Source organism: Barbatula barbatula (assembly GCF_947034865.1).
Source record: "Barbatula barbatula genome assembly, chromosome: 19".
In the NCBI taxonomy this organism is placed as follows: domain Eukaryota; kingdom Metazoa; phylum Chordata; class Actinopteri; order Cypriniformes; family Nemacheilidae; genus Barbatula; species Barbatula barbatula.
Window position 1 is genome coordinate 17173531 of NC_136782.1, and position 16940 is coordinate 17190470.

At 37.5% G+C, this 16940-nt stretch overlaps 1 protein-coding gene across 1 annotated transcript in view; it reads right to left on the reverse strand.

The window, feature by feature from the left end:
- Positions 1–16940, reverse strand: part of frem2b (FRAS1 related extracellular matrix 2b) — a 66488-nt gene that overhangs the window by 29237 nt on the left and 20311 nt on the right. Inside the window, exons 3-4 of the mRNA XM_079481919.1 lie at positions 4942–5088; positions 2150–2380 (exon numbers count right to left, since the gene is read on the reverse strand). Of these exons, the coding sequence (XP_079338045.1) occupies positions 2150–2380; positions 4942–5088 (378 nt within the window). The remainder of the gene's footprint in view (positions 1–2149; positions 2381–4941; positions 5089–16940) is intronic.

Sequence of the window (16940 nt, forward strand, 5' to 3'; positions counted from 1 at the left end):
GACGTTTTAAAAGAGAGAGAAGGCTTCAGGGATCCAGGTGGATTCAGCTATGATTCTGACAAGCAACTAAAGTTCTAAAGGTCATCTTGAAATTTGACGTCCACTGACAGCAAGGTTTTGAATCTCTCAAAATGCATTTGTGCTGTGTATTTTTGATGCAAGACTGATCTCAAAAGGACTCAGAATTGTTAAGTAATATGAGAGAATTCAAACCCTCCCCGAGTTTCATGAGAAGTAATCCTCAGCTTCTGTCTGTTTGTGGCGCGACTGATAAAAATGAAAATCCTTATCCGCAAAGTCAGAGAATATTTTATTCAGCCAGTGGCAAAAACAATGCCAGGAAGCCCAGCAGCACTGCAAGCATTGAACGCGGCATGAAAGGTAATACCACTGGGCATTCAACAACATCACATGCGTTTGTACGTTTATAACATTCGCCGACTTCACAGTCACCGTGTCAATTAAATTAATCCGCTTCAGTCATATGTGACGTGACCTTCACAAAATTTTGGAAGGATATGTGGTTGAGCAAGTAAGTGAGATTTCTTTTCTGTTGGATCTTTAAAAACTTTATTTGTATAAGGCCTTAATAAGTCATATTTATCAGATTTAACTCTTAAGAATGTGAATGGACACAAAAACAGAAAGACGTTTCTTAAAATATCTTCTTTCGTGTTCCACAGAAGAAAGTGTAATGTACAGGGTTTCAATGACAGGAGGGTTTTTATATTTGGGTTAACTATTTCTTTAAAGAGGAAATATTACAATATCCTTAAAGTAGTCTTAACATTACACACTGCATGAAATGTCCTCTTTTTTATGTAAGCAGTGAAGTTGTAAAGCTAAAAGTGAACGAATAACAAAGTTATTGGCTTGGGAAAAAAGGTGGCGAATCTGAATTATGCGAGCGAGTCTTCTGTCGTTCTAATTTCAGTTCCGGGTCGGATTTGCGTGACTATGTAATGCCTGCACGTGGTAGACCAATCACAGCAGACTAGACCTTCTGACCAATCAGATCAGACTGGGCTGACAGACAGGAGAAGATTAGACAGATGATTTGCCGAATGAATAATTTGAGAGTCAATCAAAAAGAAAGGTAATAATAACTGCTTATTATTAGAAAATGTAAGTGTTTTTACACCTGTATGTACGTAAACTTGTTGTTGGACACTCCAAAAACCAAAGTAGGACCTTAGAAATCACAAAATATTTACACTTTAATCTTCCATAAGCAAAAAATGTAATGTGTTTAAAAGCTCGATTTGATTTGTTCATCAGCATGAAATGAGCCTTGTCCGTTTAAAGCCATTACTCAAAACTGAAATGGTTTAAAGGAAATCGGTTGTGAGATTGCTTAGCATAGACAATGCGTTGTTAATCGATAAACTACCGGATAAAGTGTCTTGGGTCACTGACTTCAGTAAGCCAGCTCTCACAAAATAAACATCGCTCCTTTCTAAATCATCCGTAGATCCTGCCAAAAATACGCTAGACTCGTCTCATCTCATCTGTTTTGACAGGATCATGTAACAGGATGTTATTCAGATGTTTTGGAGATATTACGCCATGATTACAACGTACAGAAGGTTGACAGATGTGAAGACCGCCCCCACCGCCACAATCTCTCAATCTTTTCAGACTTTGTCTGGTTGCATTACTTTGTCTCATACTCAAGTTATTTTTATGACGTTTACTGCCTCCAACACCAAACGCTCTGTATGCACTTCTCTCTCTTATCTAAAACTCCCACTTCAGTTCATGGACCTCTTATAGGTTCATCAGGTGTGTTTGATAAGAAAGACATCCAAAATGTGCAGTGCTTGTGGGTTAATATTTATGTTTTTAATATGTTTCAGGTCTTATTTTGAATAAATCATCAGTGCAGTTTATTCGGAAAAGGTTTGACTTGAAATATCCTGTAAATATGAAATAAAATAAATTTGTAATAAAGTCGGAATAAGTCGTTTTATGTTTCAGTTTTGATAACTGGTTGATGATAAAAATATGACGTAAACATTTTAGCAATGTTTCTTAAAAGTTTGTTTAAAGAAGTCTGGCTTTTTGACTTTCAACTCCCCATACTAAGTTCTGTTGGCATCATAACCCGTTCCTAGCACCTTAAACCTGTTTTTTTTTTCTGTGAGCTCACCGTCCTCAGGGTCAACAATTTCCACCGTCGCTGCCTCTGGAAACTCCAGTGCACCCATGACAGGCTCCGACAGAAGAATCTGGAAGTTCTCGGACTGCTCATACAGGCTGTCCGACAAGATGCGCACCTTCCAGGTGGCAGTGGTTTGACCCGGGTTAAACTGGACTTGCTTCTGGGCCTTTCCTCTGAAATCTTTCTCCTTTTCAGCAGTGCCATCTTCGGTCCCGATACCTTAAAATTAAACAAATAGAATTATGGGTAAATTTGATGTAAAACGAAATATATCTCAAAGAATATAGCTCATAGCACATTGCTCAAACTGCATACACTGCACATTGCATGGTGCTGTTAAGTTGACATTCCTTCATTTCCACATATATTTGATCTATATGGCTTTTTCTTATACTTTCTCTATATTTAGTTTAATCTTATATTTGAAATATTTGTCCCACGGTTACTGTAGTAATACCATGATAACCACAAAATAACCATGGTTTTGAAAACCATGCTAAACCTATACAATGGAAAACTATGTATGTGCAGTGAATTGAATACTATGGTAAATGCTAATACTTTATATATTAGTAAAATGCGAAGATCCTCAACTTTTGCTTTGAAGGGTAACACCTCAACGACATAAACCTGACTAAATACAGTACACAAGTAAATACAGTACATACTGTTAAAAAAGCGTTTTAACAGATTTTAATGCCAAGAAAGAATTTCAACAAACTGCTTTTAGTGTGCTAGCAAATGAAGACCCCTTTCAAATGATTGACAAACTTGTTAATACTGCATCACCTCTTCCATGTTTCCATAAATCAGAAGAGGGCTTTCTGTTAAAAGTCAATATTGCAACACATGTGACGCAACCATTCTGTAATAAAGGCAGTGTGCCTTCAAAGAGATCGCTGTGTGTCATTCTGTGGAAGAGAAAGTACTCTGAAAACTAGTCCTTCAACATCACTGAGAAGATGAGACGCTCATCCCAGCGTGACATACAGTATAGCCCCACAGGTGGTTATCTTTGACCAGCAGGTCAACGAGGGTTTTATTGTAAAAGCGGTTTCACGGTGGGGGTGACAGAGTGGCTCTGTCGGTTTGAGAGTAACCAGAGGTTCCTGGAAAACCTCACAGGCAGGAATCTCAAAGGTCAATCGCAAAAAATGAAGGGATTAACATAACCCATAAATAAATATTCAATTTTAAGTAGAGTAAAACATGAAGAAATCAATAGAAACAGACAGGATGAGGAGGGTTACTACGGAAACGTGAACTCTGCCAGTCCTACTGATGTGCTTTGGCAAAGGAGGCGGAATTGGGTTGCCAAAGGAAAACAATGTTTGCTTTGAAGCAAACTTAGACGGAAGCCCTTTGATATTAGAGGTTCAACGCAAACTAGGAGAAGTTCTGTCATGTCCTGTCTGCATACGTGCCAGTATAAAATGCAATTTATTCTGAGAACATCAGCTCTTGAAGAGAAACTGAGGGAGACAGTAAAAAATCCAAATAATAATTGAATAAAAATCATCATTTCAAAGACTTCCTCATAACTTCATTTCAATACAGGAAGGTTTCTGAGGCCCAGCGAGCAGCAGGCCAGCATCTCATTTAACTGACAGTCCAGGACCAGAACTGAGGTGAGCGCAGGAATACAGGCTCAGCGTGTCAATGGAGATTTATCTTTATGATGAGAACTTGTGGAGGTTTTTTAGTGTGAATCTGTACATTTTAATGCGGATGGCTAACATTGGTTTTCTCATTCTACATAACTGACGGTTGAGGGTTGAACTTCTATGTCTGGCCCACCTGTAAGTTATCAAGACTCTATTCTGTAATAATTTTCACACGAGTTGCATAATAATCAAGACATGTAAAAATCAATGTTTACTTTTATTAAATATGAAAGATATCAATAAAATATTGTGTATTCAAATTGTATTATTTATTAAAATATTTAATAATTTTAACACATTACCATATCATTTTTTATAGTGTGCTCAGATTTCTTCGTTTTATTGGAAACAGAAGTAAAAACTAAACAACACAAACATTTAAGAATTTCTATATTGTCGCTGTCCTTCTGAAACCTTGGATGTACAAATTCACAGTTTTTCAGGAAATTGAAAAAACTCCCAGTGATGAATATACAGGATGACTAAAAATAATGATTTACAGCAAACAATAATTGTATTAAATAAAGTGTATTTTTACCCACCTGCACTCATACTGACTTATTTAACAAACAAAACACTGTTAAACAGAGAACATAAACACAATCCAGACTGAACTTTGTTAACCAGGTTAACTCCTCTTACTCTGTCTAAGGTTCTCTGAGGGCTTGATTCTGGTTACTCCAGACTCACAGATAAGAAAAAACTATTACATATACAGTAAAGGTTAAAATTGAATGATTAAAACCTCATCAATCGATTCTTTATGAACATATGTTCCTCCATTTATTTGTTTTCTGCAGCGATGAGTATTGGTAATCTAAACTATGACCTTTCCCCGGAGAGGTCCGCTCTCTGCTGAGTGTGGTTTATCCAGCTTTGCCCTTTTGGGGACCAGCAACGGAGACGTGTGGGTGTTCTTAATTTCACGCTGCACTGTTGTGAGTCAGAGAAATTCTCCATTTCATTAGACATGTGGCCATGTCATGACGCAAATCAAAGGAGCAAATCTGATGACATGAGGTGCAACATCTACAGAGGTTCAAAAAGTCCAAAACAGACGGACACAGTTGTATAACTGCAGCACGATGGAAAGAAGGTATTCTTAACAACACTTACTAACAAATGATGTCTCGCCGAGGTAGCCTCTTCTTCTCAAAGTCACCTCCAGAAACTTGGATTCTTCATCCACCTGATAATACTCCATCTCCAGAGAAATCCAAGCCCAGTTTAGTCTGAACTGTTGGTTTTTTAGCTTGTTGCCACCTAAAGAAAATAAATCTGTATTTTACTCAATATTTGTATGTGGTGTCTGTTTTTCAATATATTAGAGTAACCAACTCGTATACCAATAATGTGATAATGTAAAACTTTATTAAAAAACAATTGTGATCAAGTGGGCCACAAGGTTGGTGAGAATGTAAGACATTTCAAGTTGGTCACTTATGAGGTTTCATGGCAATGAATGTTCCCTTAAAAGAACAAAGTAGATTACTTTTCAAGTAACATTTAGCTCAAACCCCACAGTAATGGTATGCAAGATATCAAAAGTTTGCTTTCTGGTTTTAGTTTATCTACGTTGTATACTGTATTGGACTATATTGGATAACAATCCAAGCAAACCCTCACAAAGTTCGACTTTATCCATTTTTAGAAGAAGGCTTTTTCTTTGAAGTAATAGCTTTAATATGGCCCACTGAGGTTTAATGGAGCTGACTCCTCCAATTCAGATGGGCATCTTATTCATCTCAACACGAACAGTGTGATATCAGTCAAAATTACAGATGCGGCGGTGAGGTGGAAGCGCAGGTCTAATTGCTCCATTTCTAATTAAAATAAAAAAGGTTTGTCTGCTTCCTATCTGAGTTAGTCTGTTTTATCGTCCGCGTTTGAAGTTGGATTCAAAGTGAGGGCTTGCCCTAGCAGGGCGTCCCAACCACTTACAATCAGCACACAAAGACAACCACACACCGACATCAAACACACACCCACACACGCACACAATTCGTCCCGTGAAGGAATGCAAATGTGGACATGCAAACACACGTCAAAGTCTGCAAAAAAAACTGAAATAGGTATTTATATATACAATATACAATATTTAATTACTAAAACAAAGATATGGATGAGATTATCTTGCGCTCAGGGGCATAAACATTTCTTTATAATAAAATGCTCTTGAATGAGAATGCCCCCACTTAATAGTCATTTCTAGTCTAAAGATCCCATAGGAATGTGCACGAAGTTTGAAAGCAATTCTAAAGGACCCCAAAGAATAAGACAGAATAGGAATTCTCTAAGAATCAAATAACATCCGTCTGAGAAAATTCTTAGAGACTTACTCAGACATAAAAGGTAATATAAATCCGATTGTGTGTAGAAATGATTTGCTGCAACAATCTGTTTAAATAGGAAATCACGCACACACACAATGTCCCCTACTGGCCAACACACAAAAAATGTGATCCTATATTGAATACAGTGTATGAGAAACATATATAATCAATATTTAGTTTGGCTGGCATTTTACGATAAAGTAAAAGACAGACAGGAAGTAAGTAAAAGAAAGAGACGTTTAATGTTCTGGTTCCTTTGTACCTGCTATCGAGTTAAACTGCGGCTGTTTGCTTTTGGCAACGCTAGACAAGTCATACCCACCCCTCCTCTCTATCCTCCACTGCCCAGTTGTCATGCTCGGTAAACCTGTTACGTCCAGCGCACACCATTTCCCTTTCATTCAAAGGGCGAGACACGCACGTCCCATTGGTTTATAGTTTGTGTGAATGTGTGTGCCGGGGTGCATCAAGGAAAGGGGTGTGCGTGGCACCTGTTCACATCTTTCTTTGTGCAGTCCGACAGAGTCAGGAATCAATATCACTCGATACATTTCCTTACCCACAAACACATCATTTCAAAGACTTGAAATTGGTTTTGAGAAAGCTGCAATTAAAAAACCTAAAAGAATTCTGAGAGAGCTACATGAATACACCTCGGATCTCACCTGGACAAACCCAGATCAACGCAAAGAGACAGTTTTGATACAGTTTTATGTGAAGGGTTTGTGAGAGGTGCTTTTATGAACCCCGACGAAAAAACAACTTCAAACTGAAAGACAATTAGCTCCATGATGGCCTGTCAGAGAGAAGAAACGGACTAAATAAGACAGAAGATTCAGATCTGAGGTGGAGTACCGGGCTACTCTTCAAAGTCCGACATTTTGCAGAATAATTGGCGTCGTCTGCAACTTTTGATGAAAGAGAATTTGAGATTCGTAGAATGCAGCCTGTTGTAGGAGACATGGCGAATCAACATGTTTCACTTTGGATGTGCAAAGAGTTAAAAAGAGTTTAGAAATTGTTTGTCTAGAGGTAACAAAGTAAACTCAATTCGCCTCAACTGAAATGTTCCTCATTCTTCGAAACTGGTAAAATCATTTTGTGCTATGTTTTGTTCAGACTAAGGAGACGTGTTTATGGGTTTCCTTGTGCATACGCCTATGTGATCGAGCTGTAAGTATACTGTACGCTATTGGAAGTCCATCGAGTTAAGAGTACCATTGTGCCTGTCAGCTTGAAAAACACCAATCCAAACAAACTAAACTTAGCCGCAGGGACCAATTGCAGAGGTTGAATCTCCCACTGAGCTTTGGTCTAAAACATGCAACAAAAGTACATTTATTCAATTTTCATTATACCGCACAACCTTAATCACTAGCAATCACACGTGACCTTTTTCTTTACCCATGCTGTATTCCTTGACGTGTGTGGTTCAAACTGAAAGACCACCTATCGCTTTATTTTAATACTCATAGATGTAACATAAAAGTCAAACATATTTAACATACAACAAACACACGGTAGGCACATCATCGCATGTCCTTGTACTAGATCTGGCCCGCAGTTCAGGTATAAGGGGTGAGATTGTGTTTCAGCTGAATAACCCGACTTCAAAGAGCTTAAGGAAAACCTCCCAGTTAATCTATAACTGAAGGTTGCGTTGTAAAGCGGGGGATTTGTTAACACCAATGGCATCCAATATTTTCTCAAGCTCCCATTTTCTTGAGGCATAATAGGACTCGGTCTGGTGCATTTTGTAGAAACACCTTCAGAAAAGTGGAACCACTACTTGATAAACAACATCAGAAAAAAACAGAAGGCATTCTTCTATGGGTGAAAAGTTTGAAACACTGTTTCTTTATTTACTATATTTTTCCCACCTTTTAGAATGAAAGTAAACTCATCAAAACTATAAAGTAAAGCACACTGTGGTTATTATGTTGCAAACAAAAGCATCCAGATTAATGTTATATTTTTTTATTTTCTAAATTGCCAATCTTTGGCTAGAATTTCCTAAATCGTCTCTTGGCATTTTATCATTCAGCGACTTGAGGTCTCACCTGGAGAAGCTTTTTAAACAGTAAGTTCCCAAATGATTTCTCTTATTGGTCGCTTTCTCTTTATTGTTTGGCCGAAGTCGTCGATTTAAATAAATATTTTTTTAAATAACATTTTTGTTTTAATGAAAGAAATTGATAATCTTTTTGTCTACAAAAAAATTTGCAAACATTAAAGCAGATACCTTGTGATTAAGATCCGTACATACAGCCGCAGTAAAAATTAAATTTATAGTTATGTGTTTGGGTAAAAAAAACATTTTAATTTCATTACGTGAACTACTAACAACATTTCTCATAAATTTCCATAAATTTTTTGTTTTTTTTCAGAAAACAATGCCCTGTGTTTTTGCAGACCTCAAATACTGCAAAAAAAACCAAGTTCATATTCACCTTTAAGAAATACAGTAATATGTGTACATGCTATTAGGAAACGTTTATTTTAATATAATATTTTATGTGATGTGGATTTTTCTTGTGTTATGCTGTCAGTCTTTCCTATTGCTGTTGAATGACATTGTCACTCCTGAGGTTTGATTTTGTTCAAAGTCAACAGACGCTGGACTGGAATGGACACAATACAATCTTGCAATGCTTTAAATGAAATGAAATGCTTTTAAAAAATTAAAAGAAAAATTTGAATGGTCTCTTAATGTTTCCAGCTGTATGTACGGACATATAGAATAAAAGTCCTCTGCTCGCACAGATTCTGTTGTTAGTACAGAATATAATGAGCGTGACCTTGGCATTTGATTGACAAATGTTTTATAAATGAGAGGCTCTGCTCAGACCTAGCTGTGCCAACTCTCTTCCCCTTGTTTCCTATCAGCAGCCACTCTGCAGACCGTCCTTATTTGGTCACTGTAGAGAGAGAGGGGCCCATGATGCCCACCATCACTCCCTCGCCATCAGAGATCATCGAGCACAAGATCAGCCAGTTAGATATCACCATGGAACAGTGGCATGTCTGTGTCTATTTTAAGAACCAACTGTGGTTACCATGGAAGAATGTGTTGTTATTGAACAGGAGAAAATGGATGTAATTTTGTGTTTTCAGGGTGATTTTTGTGAAAATTGCTTAATCTATTGATTTGACCTTCTGGTTTAATGTTGGTTTACTTCATTCTTGCTACAGAACACTAGACAAAATTAAATATGTAGATGTCCAGCCCAGTAAAAAAAATATCTCAAATTAATTTTTCATAGCTCAAGAGAATTTAGTAGAGAAGTTCTTTCAGCTTTTGTGTCAGATTGTCTCTTAAACTTAACCAAATGAAACAAATATTAAAGTAATCATACAAAATAAATGCGTTTAGTATAGCTCACAAAATTTTGTCTCAGAAAAATCTGATTAGAAATGTCTGACTGCAGATTTTAGCATTATGGCAAACACGAGCACAGTAAGTCACTGTTGAGAACTCTTTTGAACACATGTGACATTACCAGGGACTGTTTCTCAGGAGAAAAATCTGATGCCTCCCTGCCTCCCTCTCTCCTCTCTCCTCTCTCTCTCTTCTTTTCGTTTCCAAATTGCCAGGCAAGGTTGTTGTGGCAACCATTTCGATGGCAAACATTGCTCACTTCCTGGGACACAAAAGGACGTTTTTCATGCACACTTGTGAGGAGGAGCTGTCGGGAATCCACCGATTCAGCTCGTCTTATTTACGTGTGGTTCGAGGAGACGGGGAGTGAGAAATAAAGTGTGCTCGCGGCTAAAGGTCAGGTTGAGTCTTGGGAGTTGAGCCATGCTCTATTGACTGCACTTATAATGGCTGGTGAGGTCATTCCCTTACAGGCTGGCTTAAGTCCCCTACCCTCTTGGCCCCCCCATTCACAAAGACTAATGGGATACACTTAGCAGTTATGGGTTAAATTGTTACTTTTTGCTTTTACATTGGACTTTTATACCTTTGAGTGTTTCACTATATAGACAAGTGTTTTTTCCTGCAATGACCAATGAGGTATGCAAAGACAATGACAAAGTTTACTTATCAACTTATTTAAAATGTTGGTTAAGTGGTTGAGTCAATAGAGTAACTTATAAAATAGAATGTAATTGCTTATTTTGATGAGCTGGTGTAATGTAAATACGGATTAAAATGTAAAATACTAAATTGAAATCAACTGTAAAGTCCGTTAAAATGGTCAAATACGCGCAGACTGAAGCTATCGTACTGAAAAATGAAATAAGGTAAACAGACATTTTCATGTTAATAAAGAGATGGTCTTCCACCTGTCAGTGCAGAGTCTCACCCATAAATCCTGTGTATTCACTCCACCTCTCAGCTCCCCTAGGCTTGGTTTTGTAAGGCATTTAACATTCTTTGAACATTTTAGAGGACGAACTCACCGAGAGGCAAGCGTTTCCTCCGTTTTTAAGTGTATCACATTCTTATTGCTATCACACCAGGGAGGGGGAATTCGTGAAGGTCAGTATTCTCTATATGCCTGCAGAACACTGGCACACAAAAATGAAATCCTGTAATTTAGGGTTTAATCCTATTACATTCAAACTGGGTTGACGCCGAAAGGATAAACCAACCTCACTTTCGCATTTATGAATCACAAAGGATTTAAATGTAGGTTAGATGCCCTCCCGCTAGTATTTATCATGTGGAAACACTAGTAATTCCTGCGTTTTAGCTAGTATTTATTTATCGCAAAACCACTGTGTTTGCGTTTCCCTGCCGCAAGCTGTCTGTCTTTTGTTTCGTCCAGTCTTGTTTTCTAGTTTTCTAGTTTTAGGTTTCTAGCATTTCACCCAGCCCACCTACACTGCCACGCCCACCTAACTGTGCCACCCCGCCCACTTGACTGTATTGTCCCGCCCACCTGGCAGTGTTTGTGGCCTAGTTACTGCAGACAGTGATGCTCGACAACATGCTTTACTCTTATCATTGTGTGATTTTTCATGTGTATAATGTACTTTTTATTTTAATGTTGGTTGAAATGCGTTTTAAGCTTGAGAAAAGTGCTGCTTAAGTTAAATATTATTATTATTATTATTAATCATTTATACAGTGACTTATATGACCGATTGCCAAGTTACTGCTCTCATATTGATGCATCAATAAAAAACGCTGTTACAGAACTGATAGTTATACGCCATTCTCAAATAACACAAATGAGTAAAAGAAACCTTTTCTCTCCTTACCCTGTGATTTTCTATATAAGCAGGAAAAGGCTGTGTCATTCCAAAGCACCAAGGTCAGGTCTTATCCCTGACCACTGCTTATTATGAAAAGAGGATTAGAGAGAAGGCTCGGATGGACACAGAATTATTTAACGATACTGTCTTTCAATGCTTTCTGATTGAAAAGCTGCCTCACAAATGGTTTCGAGAGGATCAAGCAAGTGTTTGACTACATGTAAGCGATAGTATATGTAATCCACATTACTGGATCTAAACTCTCCTCCTCTTAAAAAAAGGAAAGTCAGTTTTTACCATCTTCAGTTTCACTGCAGGATAGGTTACATATAATCCCATATGATGTCTATCCAATATTATAATCCAATAAAATGGATCATTCTTTCATAAGGTACAAATTTTGCAATTATGGTATTACAATTTGCAGGGTTTTTAAGAACGCGAGCATCATTGTAAAATGGGCGTCGTTACCTGGGTAACCTTAATGGGTGGCACTGGGGTGAGCTTCGGGGGCTTAAAGGGAAAGTTGACCCACAAATGAAAACTCATTCATAATTTATTCACCTTCAGGTCATTACAAACCTGTACGACTTTCTTTGATCTACAAAAAAAATTTTTTTTTATAAAACCACGGAGACATTTCTAAAAATATCTTCTTTTGTGTTACACAGATGAAAGACTCTTTTGAACGACACAAGGGTGAATAACAATTGCCGAATTTTGACTTTAGGTGAATGATCCCTTTAAGCCCTCAATGTTTTTGTATCGCTTTGACTTTGACATGCCTGTTAATTTTAATCATAAAGTCATTCATAAGGTGCAAATTGTCATTTACATCTGAAGACCTTGATCCATGTTTTGTTATATGAACTGTATTATATTCCTATATTTAATCAAAGGATAATCCCAAATGCTTTCAAATAAATAAGAGCTAAACCCAGATAATCCACTGTGTATTGATCTGCCCTGATAACATTAAACAAGATTTATGAGACAATATGTCTCTATATTAAATATTTTTCGGCCAATGTACACAAGCTGGACATAGCCAGACAATGTTATCTTTCTATCTGCAATGCACAAGAGCGAATCTCAATGGGACTTCAAGAGGAGGCTGGTATGGGGCAAGATTGAGAACACTGAGAGCGGAAAAACAACACGGGCATGTAATGATTCAAGATGATAAGGAAGTGGAGAAGGACGTGGCAAAAGAAGTGGCACTGTGTTTGTCATGACTCAATGCGCAGTGTTTCTGGCTCGTCGGGCAGAATAATGACAGCTTGTTTTCAGAAAGGCGTAAGTGGGGACATAAGTGGGGACAGTGAATAAAAGCTGAGCCCGATTCTTGAGCCTCATGCTAATAGCTCACAGTTTGTATGTGGTGAGCTGGTCGTCCCCTTTTGGGAGATCCAACCCGGCCCCCTGTTTCTGGATGTGCTTGTGTGAACAGCATTACTTATTTGTTCGTGTTTTGTTTGTCCCAAATCCCAAAAGATATTTTGAAGAATGTAGGTAACCAAACACTGGACACCATGAATGACATGAGGGTGAATTCATGACGACAGATTTGTTATTTTTAAGGGAGTGCGACTACTTTTCTGGAGTAGATTTGTAGATACCGAAAGGTTAAAAATAATAATCAAATTGTTCTCCATAAAAGTCAGTGAACAAATCTTTAGTTGATTCAAAAGATTTGATTCACTGCAATAAGCCAAACTCACTATCACTAACTTGTCACAAATCTTTTGTAAAAAGAAAGACTTCTCATTTAAATTAGAGAGAGAATGCCAATTTATACAATCTGAACAGCTGTTGACTTGTCAAGCATATGAAAACAGCCATAAGACTGCCTGTGATGATCTTTCACAACTTATGCTGTGTTTATACGCCTCTGGAGTTTTCGACCCCCGAAAGCAGAGACCTTTGGAAACGCTGCAGACCCCATTTGAAAACTCCGGGGTTGAGTTTCTGTGTCGAACGGACTCAGTACCGAGATGTCATCCGATTGGTCTGCGTGGCGCGGGATGAAATCAGACAAAACGAATAACATGCGAAGACGGCCATGCTTTTCCTTGCCATCATATTCGTTTTGTACTGGTAAGTCTGTGACCAGTAACCAGCTGTCATCAACAACCAACTTTTGTATGACAATACAACTATTTACATTTGTTTGCGCAGGTGCAGCGTGTCTTAATGGTCATGCGTTTTCAGTAGTGTAGTGTAAACACAGAATTTTTCTAAAACGCACGTGGAAACGGCAATTTAAACGAGGATCGTTTTAGTTTTAAAACGCCGTTTTCGTACTACAACTGGCTCATGAACACTCCGCCTAAGCTACTCAAAAGTTTTCTCAGTTTAGTACTAAACTCAACTCGAGAGAAATTCTGAAGATCTTAAAGCTCTCTTCACAGGGAGTTTCTGTGTTCTTGGAGGGACTTTAAAAGGAAATACTGAAACATCTGAAAGAAGATTCAACAACATGTTGTGGGTAAAAAGATCAGAAATATGGCACTGGCTCCAATCATTTGCTTCTTATTATCTCAGCCACATTAAAACCCATCTCTCCATAAACACTATTTAGATATGCAAATGTTTTTACAAATGTGTGTGAACCCTAATGGACACGCAATACAATGTTTCATTAGAGCTAATGTTAATCTGCTATTGCTACTGCCGTCAAAATGCATATTTATGCTCTTAAACTTTGTTTCTTATTTCAGTGAATGAATTGCAAAACAACCCAACGTACTGAATATACAACAGCCTCTTCTTTTACCAGCACTGTTTTTTTAACCCCGAGCACAGTTTTCTAAACAAAGTTTTGAGCGGTCCATGACATCTACTTTCAGTCTTACTTTAGAGGCTGAAAAAACCTTTTAATAAAACTGACAAAGCCCGAGTTAATTCAGTATAAGCCGAGTTTATTCCCTGTCTGCCCTAAAACTCCACCCAGCAACCCATTCATCTCTCTCTACCAAAGACCTTGCGTGAAACCAAACGGAGGTCTCAGTTTCTAGAAGCGGTCAATAGATTTAGAAATAAAGCACAGGATTAGATCTATGGCGGTGTAATACCTTACTGCACTTACATACTGAAAAGAAGCAAAGAAATGCATGACAACCGCTTGGAGAGTAGTAAAGGAAGATGATGGTTGGATGTAACAGAATTAGGGTTGTACAATGGTTTTACATTTGGACGAATTGCAGGGTATACTGAGCATTTACTAAATTTAGTCACAAAATATATATAGGGCCATATGATTTTATTAAAAGCCATACTTTTATAACACGACTTAATAAATTGTATTAGTACTAAATGTACAAATAATAGAAAACAGAAAATGCACTGGAGAGATGCTGGTCTATATTAATCATAGTTGCGCATTACTCACACTGTAGAATCTAGGTGTTTCACTATAGTTAATGAGTAAATGCTCTAGTATACTGAAGTATTTTTCATGTGGGCCGAAATATTTATATTGTATTGTAAAAAAACTGAAATCCAGAAATTGTTTTACAAAAAAAAGGATTTTAGGAAAACATTTAATGGAATTTGGGGAAAAAATATAACAGATTAAATCCCTTGAATTAGGATCCTTGACTCAAGAAAATGTATTATTGATAAATTGACATTTTACAAATTGAGTATATTGTTTATTTTCATATTTTTTTTATATAATTTAATTATTTTTAATATCATTTGAATATAATTTATTCACCCCATGCAATCCTTAACTTGTACAAAAAATATGCCTTACCAAACAACATTGCCCCCTTGGCTTCCATTGTTTATGACTCAAAACCACTGAGACAGTTCTCAAAATATCTTCTTTTGTGTCTAATAATTATTTTACAAGACGGTGAATAAATGACAGATTTTTTATATAAAATTCCTAATTGACTTTCTAAAATCGAATATTGCTGAGTACTGAACCAAACTTCAATCGACATTTACCCATTTACCCTTAACTGTGTTCATGCAGAGACGTGAAATGCCAGTTCAAACAGAAACACCACTTCTGTGTTGTGTGGTGCCACACTGATGCATTCTGGGACGTATGTGACCTTTTCACTGAACAGTAGTGATCCAAGTGCCATTTCTAAAAAGAGCACTTCACTTTAGGGGCTGTGTGAAGAGGACAGGCGGCACAGCTGGATGAAACAACAGAATTAAATGGACTGTGAATAAGAGGAAGATCATTTTACCACACAAACCTTTGGCGTAGCTTCGAAAATGCAGAGCTATGTTAGAGGTAGGCAGGTTTTGGAGAAATAAAGGCTTATATGTGGACAGAAAGGTGTGGTGAACGAACACAACGTGCATAACCAAAACTAAAATAAGGATCTTAAAGGACCAGTGTATGACATTTAACGGCATCTAGTGGTGAGGTTACGAATTGCCACCAACGGTTCACTCCACCACTCCCTTTTGAAGCACTATGTTGGCTGACACAGAACTAAGATCGCGATTGCATTTTGCCAAAGCAGATAATTTATTTACGAAACTAATAAGGAATGCAACACTTCCTACATCGATACGGTATGATCCTGAATTATAAGAAAAGTGGAAGCACTATTGCAAACGGAGATTGTTAAACTCTGTCGATTTTCACATCTACAGGACAAGTTCTCAAACAGACTCGGCTCCAACAACATGTAAAAACACATAAATCAAGTGATTTACGAGAATGAAGAACAAAGCAAAAAACCATAGGCATTCCGAAGCCTGCATGTATGTTTATACGCTAGCGCACAGTCAATTCTGTGAAGCTTGAACAGACTAAGGTGCCTACACTGCTGTCTTGAGGCTTGAAGAGGCGGTCAGTGTGTGTGTCATTGATTTACAGGACGAAGGTTACACTCCCAGCCAGGACAGATTGACTTTCATCCTCTGGGAACGGCTGAAGTTGCTGATGGCTCTTTCGCAGTCTGAAGCATGCGCTAAATCCCCTTTGGTTTCTTGTGAAACTCAAGGTTACGAGGACGGATTTTAAAAGTGCGACAGTCGTCGACAGATGAATAGATGAATGTTAGAGACATGCAGTGTTTAACAAGCTGCACAGACTTATAATGAATAAATGAATTGATTTAATGACGGAAGGAACTTTTGACGGGTCCGAACTATTTTCGTTCATTAGTTTTATTCCTTAGAGCTATTCAGTCCAATTGTGATCATTACTCATGTTAATGAGTGCCGGCGTCAGTCAGAAAAGTGCAAAATACTAAAAATACTGTACTAGAAATTTCTCTGATAAATGATTTCTCATTTTGGATAAAATGGGTGTTGTTGCATAAATGCATTTGAATACATTGTACTTGTTTCATTGTTTATTATACTTGACTGCATATGTTGTCAAAATGATCAAAATAATTGTTCTACCAAAGTTGGTAAGACGACTTCATTCAACAAAACTCTTTACAACTGAATAAGATCCGAGTTGCTTCAAAATTCACATTTGAGGTCGGACTGTTTGTACTTTATTGCAGAACAAAATGATAAATCTCTGATAAAAGTATTGTTATCCACACACGATATTTTTCCTCATAAATTGAGAAAGCACCATCTTAAAATCGATAG